We start from the raw sequence: 12,229 nt of genomic DNA, 5'->3' as shown, positions 1-12,229 counted from the left end.
TCCTGATTATGAAATAATGACTCAAGTAAGAGTAAAACGGTATCTTTGGATAATACTACTTGAGTACTGTGGCTACTGAGAAACTGTTTGAGCTTCAAAAGTCTTATTTTCGATTCATATGGACATGAATTAAGCCCTATGTGAAACCAAACATAAAGGGATTTACAAATCCCAACAGGCTATTTCCAAAGGAAATGCTACAGAAATATGCAAAAACATTTTTCCTGAAGAATAAAGTACATGAAACACAAACTACATATGTTTTATGTGCCAACATGAAGCTTTTGAACATAAAAATGTATGAGTAACATTTCTTTTCTTTTTTTTTTACTCAAATAAGAGTAGGCTATACTCTTGTAGCCTACTCTTATATGAGTCATTATAATATTACTCATGTAGAAGTAAGAAGTATAGCATATGGTCAAACTACTCTAAGAAGTACAATTAATTCCGAATAGCTGAGTACTTGTACTCGCCACTGGTCGTTTTCCTAAATGTAGTAAACAGATGTGCCTGAGGGGGGCAGCAGAGGCCCCAGGACGCCTGTAGTGAGTGGGATTTCTCTTCATGACGAAGACTTTCAGGAAGTTTTCGAAAACAGGATTAAAAACAGACGATATGGTAAGAATGAGCTCATTTAATGTCATAGGTTTTAATTTGGAATCGACTCTGTGCTATAAATCATCACTTGTAGAGATATGATTTGTAGTACAGAATCATATCTCTACATCAGAATAGATTTTCTGATGTAGTGCAGTTTGTCTAATTGGCATCGAATTGATTCATTAGCTTAGTTCACACATACAGTTAAAATTGATGAGGGCTCCCAAAGGGGCACAGCCTCTGAACAAACAAAGTACTCAGATACAGGGCCAGGTAGATTAATCCTTTATTGACCTCACAATGAGAATTCACTTGTTACGTATATTACATATATTTTGACTTGTAACAATGTACATAAAAAAACAATTAGTGGCAGTACGTACAGCCACTACTCATCTAGTCTTTTATGACTGTAATACTTGTAAGTTCAGACATTCCTGATGCACATAATTTAGAATGGAGTAATTATTGTTAGACTAAAATATGTTTTTTCAGACAGACAGACAGACAGACAGACAGACAGACAGACAGACAGAAAATGAAGAAAACGTAATGCTCATGAATTTCTTGTCTTTAGGCGACTGGAGTGGACCAAGCAGTTGGCATGGGCCTTGTTGTCTTCAGTCTTGTCCTGTTCACGTACTATTCCATCTGGGTTATTGTGCTGGTATGACCTGATCGTCTGTTTTATGTTTACCAGCATTAATGTATGACTGACATTCTTTTTTCTTTACAGCCATTTGTAGCCGGTGATCATGTCCTACACAACTATTTCCTTCCTCGGGAGTATTCAATCATTCTACCAGGTGTTGCAGCAATAGTGCTGCTCATTTGTATAGGTGGGCATCATCTTCATCAGAGCACAGGAGTTTTTCTTCTGTATTTACTGTAAAACTTATCTCTTCTACACTTTGTTTGCCCTCATTACACAGGAGCCTTCACCGCAGTGGTCCTCTGGAAAAACCGCAAGCCAAAGAAAACTGACTGACCATGATACAGCAATAACTTCAGATTCTGAGCTCAACCTCACAAAATGTTTCCTGCCCATGCAACTAGTGTTGTCACAGTGACTACAGTAAAATCATCCACTTTTTGATATCAGCATTTGGTACATTGATGTAAAAACACTTGTCTCCTTTATCATCCCTTCATCATATATGTATCCCATCACTTTTGTAATAAAGAATAGTAATATAAAAATATAATCCAGCAGTCTCTGATAGCTGTGTAAATGTTCCTCACACACAAGCTACCATTTCAACATAAAACATATTCTCACAATATCAATATTGTCATAAAAGACTCAACATGACACACATGGGGCGCAAACCCTGCTCGCCTGTAGGGCTGCAACTAACGATTATTTTGGTAATCGATTAATCGACCGATTATTTATACGATTAATCGATTAATCGCTTGGCTGTGAAAGGTGCATGGAAATTGTATTTTTTTCAATTTTTTAATCACATAAGCTAAAGTGGCGCCGCTTGAGGACATGTTGATGGAGTAAACTTAAAGTAGACATTTGTTGGAGGCTCTTTGTGCTAATTCTGCTTCTGATTGGACGAGACAAAGACAGATATTCATGAAATTTACGATGTACAAAACACTGCAGACCCTCACTTTAAAAAACAAAGTAGGTTTTCATCCAAAATACATAATTGTCATGTCTTTTTTGCTCAATTTTAGTCTGTGTTTACTAGAAAACGATTAATCGATTACTGGAATAGTTGACAACTATTTTAGTAATCGATTAGTTGTCGATTAATCGATTAGTTGTTTCAGCCCTACTCGCCTGCTTGATAAGTTGTTGACTATCCTGATGCGGTGCAGACAGCCTAAGAAATATCATTTGTTGAAATGTGTGAACTCGAAATGTGTGGTGCAAATGTGTGTCCCCCTCGCATCGTCAGGGGGAGTATGTGAGCCTCATGAAGCTGGCCTCACAACGGGTCTTTGAAAGGTTAGTCGTGGCATGTAAGCTTTCGATTATTTATCCAGAAGAAGAAAACACACTAAACTCCCAAGAAAAAAAACATTGTCAAATGTATCTTCATTTTTTTAGGGTGAAAAAGGACCGGAACGGGAGAGCACGCTGAATGAACAAGTCCAGGTCAGTGTGTGGGACAGCGATATCAGAGGCTGGTGACAGCGATATCAGAGGCTGGCCTCAGCGTCTCCTTTACACGACATTGACAACTGACAAAACATTCAGCCTTTTAACCTCAAAATCATAAAAAATCACTATAATCATCAGAAAAATAACTTTTAATTGAGTTAATTGTATTTCTTTAGTTTTTATTAATAATATTCTTTATTGATATTTTCCTTATGACTAGGCACTGCTTCCCCTGACTGTACGTCACAGGGTGTCATCACATCCTGCAGTGGATCAATAAATCAATAAAGGCTAATCTTATCTTATTGTTTTGTGTGGAAAGTGTGGCTGTGCCTGTGCTTTTTGCTTGTTTCAGATGAAAACAAAGTATTGACACCTGGACAAATAAATATATTATTGACCACCCAATGTGGAACATATGCAGGCAGAAATATTAGAGTGACCATATTGATATTTTCCTTTTTTCAAATCCATAAAAGTCAAACCTGTTGGATGAAGCATCTTTAGGTGCTGAGTTATTGTGAGATGTGATTATTATGTTCTCGGTCTGCCATTCCCAATGTGGGACACCCTTATCAATCTGAAAATGTCTTGGGGCCCCTCAAATAATTATCATGTTCTCTATTCAAAGGAAATTGTTTTGTCTTTTTGTGGCTAAAATTAGATGAAAAAGTAACATCCAGCAATAACAGTAGGCTATAAACGGATTAAAGTGGTACATAAACTGTAAAAGCTTTTTTTTTTTCTCAACGTATTTGTTTGTCGTTTTGGGAGCCCCCCTGCAGTGCTATTGAGGCCCCAGACCCCACTTTGGGAACCATTGTTCTAGCTGGTCATAATCAATATCCACACTGACTTTAGCCACAAAACGCTCATGTCTGTACTGCAGAAGCACACTCACACACAGCTATGGCCATCACAACACTGACCATTACAAACACTTAAGTGGACAGTGTGATGAGAGGGTGTTTTTTTGTTTTGTTTTTACCACAATGTGTCTCCTACGATTTCTTTGACCCACGCTGCACAACAGTCCTCCAAAGAGGCAGGCACACAGTCTTCTTTATGGTCAAATGCAGATGGGAAAGCTCATGTTGCTATGGAGCACGCTGAAAATGCTTTGAAGATAATATGCTCATGATGAATTGTGGTTTCGGGGCATCTCTCGAAATTAAATGAAACAATTGAGGCTTTAAAATCTTTCCCAAGAGCCCCAATTACATATTGCTTTAACTGACTAATCTCAAGCAATTGAAAGTTACATTATATTTAATTAGCAGTTTCTTACATCATCTGATTATGGTAATAACATTAACATTTAACAAACTGTGATTTGGATGGTATCTTCCAAACATAAATTACATGTTTATCCATTACCTGCAGCTCAGCAATATTGCTTTTGTGTTTGTTGCTATGGTTACTCTGTTAAAGACTCAGTGACTGTCAGCTGTCTTTTGTGTTTGCATTGCCCTCTCTGGCCTCCCTCCACTCTTTCATTTCCTTTTGCTGCAGTCTGTCCAGCTACTGTTTCGTTCGCCACAGAGCACCAGATGGAGAGTTCCAGGCAGCGCTCGAAGACAGTAAAGCGGAGGAGGTGGGGAGGTCTCAGGCAGCAGTGGAAGCTTCTGGGGCTGTTTCAGATCGATGAGCAGCATGAGTTCTATCGCCTGACATGTATGATGAAAGAGGGCTTGGCCACAGCCATCCAACACACCAGCGACCACGTGCCAACTGTGAGTACACCACCACACCCTTATCCTGATGTAAACTGTTCAAAGAGAGGGTATAGTGCTACTAATGACTAGTATTTACTGAAATATATTTAATACAGTTGTGAAAATTAACACAATGAGAATGGATTATTTGGAGTATCATAATCTTGGCCCGAAGTGAGCGATCTCTGTTGTTTCTGCACAATCCCTGCTGATGCAGCACCTCGTGACTGTGCCTTAAAAACAGTCATCTACAACAGTGGTTCCCAACCTGAGGGCGGGCCTCCCCAGGGGGGGAGCCTGGGATTACAGGGGCCGAGAGATTTGCTTGGTCAGAGATTAAATGATATGTTTAAAAATCTTCAAATATGACTGAGAAAGGACTACTGGTGCATGAAACACTCCAATTGTGTAAAATAAAGTGTATTTGTTTGAAATAAATACTTAGGCTATCAGCAATTATTTTCATGTTTTGATACATTTGTGGAGGCCACAGTTTTGCACTGTGAAGGCACCGCCCGACTAAAGCACGCGCAGGGGGAAAAAACCCCACTGATCTATGACATGTAGCTCCTATAGCTGTGAATGGAGCCGTCACTGTCGGTCAGTGAAGCTTTGAGTCAAAATCACATGCTCTCATAGATATCAGGATTCAGTATTATACATTGAATTGTATTGCAGAAATATTACTTACATATTTTACATTGACTAATATTAGCTATAGACAACATAAAAATTACATACAACAATTAAATAGTGCTTCTAACAATAATGATTGATGTGTTTAGTGAACCAAGTTCTTTAGCAATATTCTTTTCAATACACATTTACAGTATAAACTTAATCAACACAATAAACACACCCTGCAGTCTCATATTGTTTTATGTGAACAATAACTCTTACCTTTTAAAATCTCAATTGGTTTATTGTTATGGAACAAACTAGGGCCGCAAAAAATATTGCATCGCGATATTAGGTGATGCAATATCCGTATTGCAAGACCACAATATATCGCAACATTACTCAAGTCTTCATCTGACTGAAATCGATTTGCAAACGCTGCCAAAAAACAAACAATGCATTGAACTTATGTATGTGTTAATTTTTAAGCAAACTTTTCCTAACTTCACATCTTTCACACAATTTACTGAAAAACTAGTGACTTACAATTTGTGTTTAATTAGAATGGAACATGTATCGTGTTGAAATGGTTTAGTGAAATATCGCAGTGATATCATTTTCACAATATTGTACAGCCGTATCATATATCCTTAAGTTACTTCAATGTTGTTCAGTGTCTGTGTATTGGTGTCCGGTATGAAGCTTAGTGAAGGGATTTCATGTCATAAATAGACAACATGAGTAACGTTTCTATATTGGTTCACAGGCTGAACTGTCTGATGAAGACTTCAGGTCAGAGGTGACTCACATTCACAAGGTAAGACTCTCTAACAGACCTCAGATCAGCCTAACACTCACCCTTGCATCTCATTTGTCTGTCCAGGACTTCACCATGGAGACGTTTGCGGGCCCTGTGTTTGCGAGTCTGCGCGGGTCTCTGGGCATGACTGAGCAGGAGTACCAGCAAACCCTTTGTTCTGAGCATTGTTATCTCCAGTTTATCAGTAACTCCAAAAGCAGGGCGGACTTTTTCCTGACGTGTGTGTTTTTTCAATCTTAGTTATAAGCCAAATATAGCTATTGTTTGCAAAAGTCAATGTGCACCAGTCTGTGAAACAAGCTTTGTTTTCACATTTATAGAAACGATAAACGGCTGTTTTTGAAGACTCAGAATAAAAGGGAAATTCGATTTCTTTTGTCCAACCTGAAGATCTACTTGGAGCATCTGAAGAAGTACCCTCATTCACTTCTTGTCAAGTTCTTAGGTAAGGCAATGTATAACCATAAATAATAGTGAGCAGTCACTGGAAGTTTTAATCTTTCTAATGGGTGTGCTGTGATTTTTTTTAACGAGCCTCCAGACTGGGGATGTATATTGAATATACAGGTGAAACTCGGAAAATTAGAATATCGTTAAGTGCATTTACTTCTGTTATTCAACTTAAACTGTGAAACTAATATATGATAGACTCACTACATGCAAAGTGAGATATGCCTTTATTTGTTATAATTTTGATTATTATGGCTCAGCTTGTAAAACAACCCCGCAACATTATAAATATCAGAAAATTATAATATTTTTAACTGTAAGCCATAATCATCAAAATTATAACAAATAAAGGCTTGGCACATGTCACTTTGCATGTAACGAGTCCATATCATATATTAGTTTCACATTTTAAGTTGAATTACAGAAATAAATAAACTTTTACATTGCAATTTTCCGAGTTTCACCTGTATATTGAATGGCAGTTTATTATATTGGGTAATTCTACAGGACCAGTTTTCTTTCAGGGGCCCAGTCTTGTTTCTCCTCTCAGCTCTGCCCCCACAGCACTCAGCACACAGATTCAGTCTATGAGCCTTCAGCCTCATGCACTTTGCAGAGAATAACTAACCAACATAACATGTTCTGCTCTGCCATTAGCCACACTCACAGCACAGCAATGTCTATAAGTCTATTCTTTTTGGGACTGTAGCTGTCCAGGCTTATGCAAACTAGCCATGTGCAGTTACAATCATATTTACATAATAGCATGCACTGTGCCCATGCTGTTTGCTGTAATATCTCCCAATGAAGAGCACAGTGTGTCAGTGTTGGGTGAGAGAGGCTGAGAGAGAAGAGATCCCTGTCCCTTCTCTGGGCTTTAGGAAATAAATGCATTTTCTGAACTTTATGCCAGTCTCTTAGAGGGACTATACAGAGTTTAAAAATGTCAAAATTATGTATTTTCCTCCCCCTACATGTTACAACAATGTCCTAATGTGTAGAATGAGCCCAGACCTGTTCTCTACAACTGCCTCTAAAATCCTGCACTGTCACTCAAAAAGGTGTTAGTTCGGTCTGAAGTGCTGTCATGCACGAGCTTAATATAGAAGGTGCAGTTACACGTATGACCAGAGGTGGCAGTAGTGAGTATGACATGGCTAACTTGCATCTAGCTCCTTTAACAAAGAGAAAATGCTAAAATAACACTGCACAGAGGATCAATTACTAGTGGATATATGGAAACCCTGCAGGCTTTCTATAGGTTATACCCCATATACTACCTGTGTATCACATAGACTACACTACTGCTTTCCTCACTCTGAATGAGATCAGAACCATGATCCAGGGTGACCTTTACTATAAGCACCCCCTTTAGACACGCTCCTGGTTGAATGTGCACTTCTTTTGTGTGTAGGTGTCCACAGAATCACGCTTCCTCAACGCCAAAAGGTGCTTATCCAAATTTAAATGATGAATCAATCAGTATGGTAAAACCTTTTCTAATACAAAGTATCCTGTTTTTGTGTAGAAGTTTTTTATTGTAATGCAAAGTGTGTTTTATCCCGATGACAGAATCAATGCAAGGTTAGTGGAGTTACATGCCACATATGTTTTTCACTCATGGATTTTTTTTTTCTCTTCACTGATTCTGATCTGAATTACAGGTATGATATTAAAGGCTGTGAGGTCAGTCGTTGGACAGACCCAGCCCCAGAGGGAAGCCAGATCATTGTGGTGCTCAAAGACCTCAACTTTGAAGGGCAGTTTATTACATTGGGTGAGTTCACAGTTCAACATGCTCAACCTAAAGGGTAAAAAACAACACCTTCAGTTCATTTCAGTCTCGTTTATTGTCAGTTCTTCCACATGCTAAGCAGACACAGGTAATGATTACATATGCTTATTTATACACACATATCCAATCCAACTTTATTTATAGAGCACTTTAAAAACAACAAAGTCGACCAAAGTGCTGAACAAAGCAGTAAAATTACATTATTAAAGTGATAGTCTGTAAGTTTGCAAAGTGAGGAGAGATGGAGACAAATTCCTCCCCTATTTAACCAGAAAGCACTTCTTGGTTTGCAAAAGGAGGAGAAAAGGAACAGACTTTAGAAAGTAAACAATCAAGCTCCTCCCCCTTCTTTTCCTGATTGGACCAAACACAGGAAAGTTCGTCTCATTGGTCGAAGTGGTATCCCGCCTTGTCTGAAATCAGCAAAGCGAGGGACTTTTGAAAAAATACTGTTATTTAATCATCCTCAGCCTCACATTTCAGATCCAGGCGGTCAATTATACACAATCTATTAAGTTTGTAAAATATTGAAACTTACACTTCACTTTAATAGACAAAAGAACAATAAGGACATGTGCTCCACCCGTTAAAGGTAATGCCTTCAGGGAGGAGACTGTGGAATCCATGGGCCAGGTCCAGTTGAGTAGTAGTAGTAGTAGTAGTAGTAGTAGTAGTAGTAATAGTAGTAGTAGTAGTTGTGTTAAATGGTACTGGAGTGGAAGCATTCATTTTTCTTTGTACACAATGAGGCTTATTATAGAAATCTTGTCTAAACTTGAGACAAATCACATCAAGGAAGAAAATATATTGTTTCTATCATATCACCCAGCCCTAATTCACACATATGAACCATGTTGACCTGTAAATAAAGCCAGCATGTGCTTTGTTTGGCCGTGATCAGAGCAGCAGAGATCCTGGCTGCTGCGACAGGTGGAGATTGACACGCAGTTTCTCAGAAGGCTGAATGTGCTGGACTACAGTTTGCTCCTGGCGAACCAGCCCTTGCACCGGGATGAGCGGTACCAAGGGCATTCCTTTGCCAGTGTCATCATGAGAACCAAGCGGTCAGTGCATTTTTTATTTTTTTATTATACAATCAAACCTTATTACTATTGAACATTTTATAAACAAGAGTTTCCAAAGTGCTGCATAAGAAAATAAAACATCATTACACCAGAAGCAATTAAAAAACAATATAACATTAAAAGCCAATAGACACAGTTGAAAATAAATACATTGATAAATAGATGCTATGAAATACTTATAAATAATAAAACAAATAAAACATAAACAAACAATCAATAAAACGAAAAGACACGCACAACCATACAACTCAGGGGGTGTTACAAGCCCGAGAATAAAAGTGGGTCTAAAAAGAGTCATATTGTCAATCTGTTGTTCAGAATCTAACCAGTAGATGTCACTTGTGCCCCACTCATCAGTTTGTAATCAGTCACGCTCATGTGGGGCACTGGAGGTGTTCAAAAAGGATTACCCCACAGGACATAACACAGGTTCTTTTTAACTGAGTGACAAGAGAACTCCATATGTTGACATTTATTAAGCAGACTAATTATTACCGTAAGTTAGATGGTCAATACAAAATGATTCAATTGTGCTTGTTCGTAAACAAAACCCACAATACCACACTCAGCATTGTGAGCTTTGCAAATGAGGAGCTCCAGATTTGTTTCAGAGATTGGTAGAAAAATTACAATGTTGTTTGGTTATCAATGACTATCCCAAATGCCATGAATATGCAGGTTTAGTTTGTACCTTATAATGTAGATGCCTCCAACACCGCCTTCATTTTTATTGTTGACTCATCCACTGTCTTATAGATCTGTGAACCCAACTTACAGCCCAAAACATCCTATTGCTTCAGTCCCAGGGGAAATAGAAGATGAATCAAGTCTTATTATGTCTGACGACGTAAAAGAAGTGACAGAAGGTGCACCTGGAGGTGAAAGGGTTTATGCCTACAGCAAGTGCACTGTGTCATGCAGTGATGCAGATGATCTGCTTGACTACCAGGCTCAAAACCGCCGCTTACTGCCCAATTTAAAGAACCCTTTGCATGTGATTGATGGACCTGAGCAGCGCTACTTCATTGGCATCATAGACATTTTCACAGTGTACAGCCTGAGGAAGCGGTTAGAGCATTTATGGAAAAGGCTGCGTCATCCAGGTAAAAGCTTTTCTACAGTAAGCCCAAACATGTACTGTGTCAGACTCCAGCAGTGGGTCCAAGACCACACCAACTGAGTCCCCCATGATCCATAATGGAAGATGTTTCAGGGCATCTGATTCTTCAATGAGCAAGCTCTGCTCTACTGCGGTACACCTCAACAAAACAACTGTAGCATTGCTGTGATACACTGAACTACTAACCCCCATGGCGCAAACAACCAAGCGGCGGAACAGCTTTTACCCACCTGCAGTGGGTCCTACAGGCGCAAAGGCACAGGTGGACAAGGACTGGGCCCAGTGCAATAACAGGTGTTTTTGATTCTTATTTAACTAAGGATGTACTTGAGAAATGATCTTATATTTATGATCATTGATGATTTTATTGGTATAGAGCAGTGGTTCCCAAACCTTTTGGAGCTGACACACCTGAAGCTTTGGGTGACCAGTCTTGTGCCCCCTGAATATCTATTTCATTTATTATTACAATGAACTCAAGCAAGTTTTCCATATTTGAACCATTTTTAATTTGAAAAGAAAGTTTTATATTATTTGGAGAACGAGGTTGTTAGGAGTAACGTTTTGCTTTGTCCCAGTGGACCAGGATTGAGTTTTATGCGCTCTTGAGGCATTTGATCCAGAACAAGCGTCCTAAAATGTCTTTGCGTACGCCGTACACGTACCACAGTTTGGGAACCACTGGTATAGAGAATGGGTACTATGCTTATGCGAGCTCTATCGGTGTTTCATTGTATTTTGTACAATGACAATAAAGATCTATCTATGTGTGCACATGCGGTCAACCCCTGCACGGCGATGAATCATGAAGTTTTATTGATGGCCTCCCAAACATCACTCTTTTGCTTTGCCACACATATGCTTTATTACATATCAAACCAGATAATGACAATGGGGTGACAAAAACAAAACTGGACACATATAAAAGCATAAAATAACACTAACTTAAAGTGACATCACAAAAGTCACTCTGTAAAAAGACAATCATTCACACATAATTTAGTTGCTTTACTGACATTGTACAACACCATGAATATCACAACCAGCATGCGACAATGTACGGTTTGATTTCCCCAATTCTTTTTAAAGTAGGTCTATTCTGATAGACATCCTGATATATTACTGCAGTCAGTGCTTCATTTAATCCTCTGTTGATGGAAACGTATTCCCTTATGTCTCAATTTTTCAGGGTGAAAGGATTCGGGAACTATTTTGGAAAATCCCGCAAAGATTTGAGATGATATAATTGTTCTGGTAACTGTTGTGGCCTGTTCTCCCAATCCAAAAGTGTTCCCGTAACTACAGATTCACAAATGAAGCACAGACTGCAGAGATGACCGAGTAAAACCATAGATGGGTTTTCTGGCAGACCAGGACACACAAGAATTAACCCCAGGATTTCCCTTTCCACAACTTCACAGTTCCTCAAACGATTCACACTTATTGCACGACTCAGTCTCTGCTTTTCTTACAACAGTAAATGATACAAGACATGATTCCCCATAAGAGCTCCTTCAGAGATTACCACAATTTGCATATATCGTCATGAGCAAAGACACAAAAACAAAAGCCTCAGCAGTTTTTTGTTTTGTTTTGAAAAATTTAAGAGACAACCTTTTTTTCGGATGACGCATTGTTCACAAAGTATTGTTATAGGAAATAAGTAAAGGGGGGCTTAACCTCGACATTTCTTATGTAAAGATGTGTTCTTTAGAGTAAGGATCTGTGAACTGCTTGAACTTGAGGGGGCAGCTCTCATCTTTAGACTTCAATTTTGTAATTCAGATTCTAACAGGAGTTCGAGCTTCGAGTGAGTGTGACTATGAGACCCACATACGCCCACTTCATTGGACGAGAAGTGTTTTGTTTTTTGGTATGAATAACACACTTTGCTGAGGAGTAAA

The 12,229-nt window shown here is 38.8% G+C and overlaps 2 protein-coding genes across 2 annotated transcripts; both read left to right on the top strand.

Annotated features, from left to right (window-relative positions):
• Positions 1–542: 542 nt before the first annotated feature.
• On the top strand, positions 543–1,696 carry dpm2 (dolichyl-phosphate mannosyltransferase subunit 2, regulatory). Its single transcript, XM_079551768.1, has 4 exons — positions 543–621; positions 1,181–1,270; positions 1,340–1,442; positions 1,536–1,696. The coding sequence occupies exons 1-4, from the start codon at positions 568–570 to the stop codon at positions 1,589–1,591; spliced, it is 303 nt and encodes a 100-aa protein (XP_079407894.1). The 5' UTR covers positions 543–567; the 3' UTR covers positions 1,592–1,696.
• A 2,439-nt stretch (positions 1,697–4,135) lies between these two features.
• On the top strand, positions 4,136–11,136 carry pip5kl1 (phosphatidylinositol-4-phosphate 5-kinase-like 1; the record flags this gene model as incomplete). The annotated part of the gene is given in 10 exon segments (XM_079551471.1): positions 4,136–4,157; positions 4,160–4,455; positions 5,822–5,872; positions 5,939–6,093; positions 6,196–6,320; positions 7,740–7,774; positions 7,854–7,909; positions 7,990–8,102; positions 9,022–9,184; positions 9,962–11,136. Coding segments are annotated over 10 exon segments (1,440 nt in total). The 3' UTR covers positions 10,386–11,136.
• Positions 11,137–12,229: the final 1,093 nt, after the last annotated feature.

Source organism: Gobius niger, assembly GCF_951799975.1.
Source record: "Gobius niger genome assembly, chromosome: 2".
Taxonomy (NCBI): domain Eukaryota; kingdom Metazoa; phylum Chordata; class Actinopteri; order Gobiiformes; family Gobiidae; genus Gobius; species Gobius niger.
This window is presented reverse-complemented; position numbering and strand designations above follow the sequence as displayed.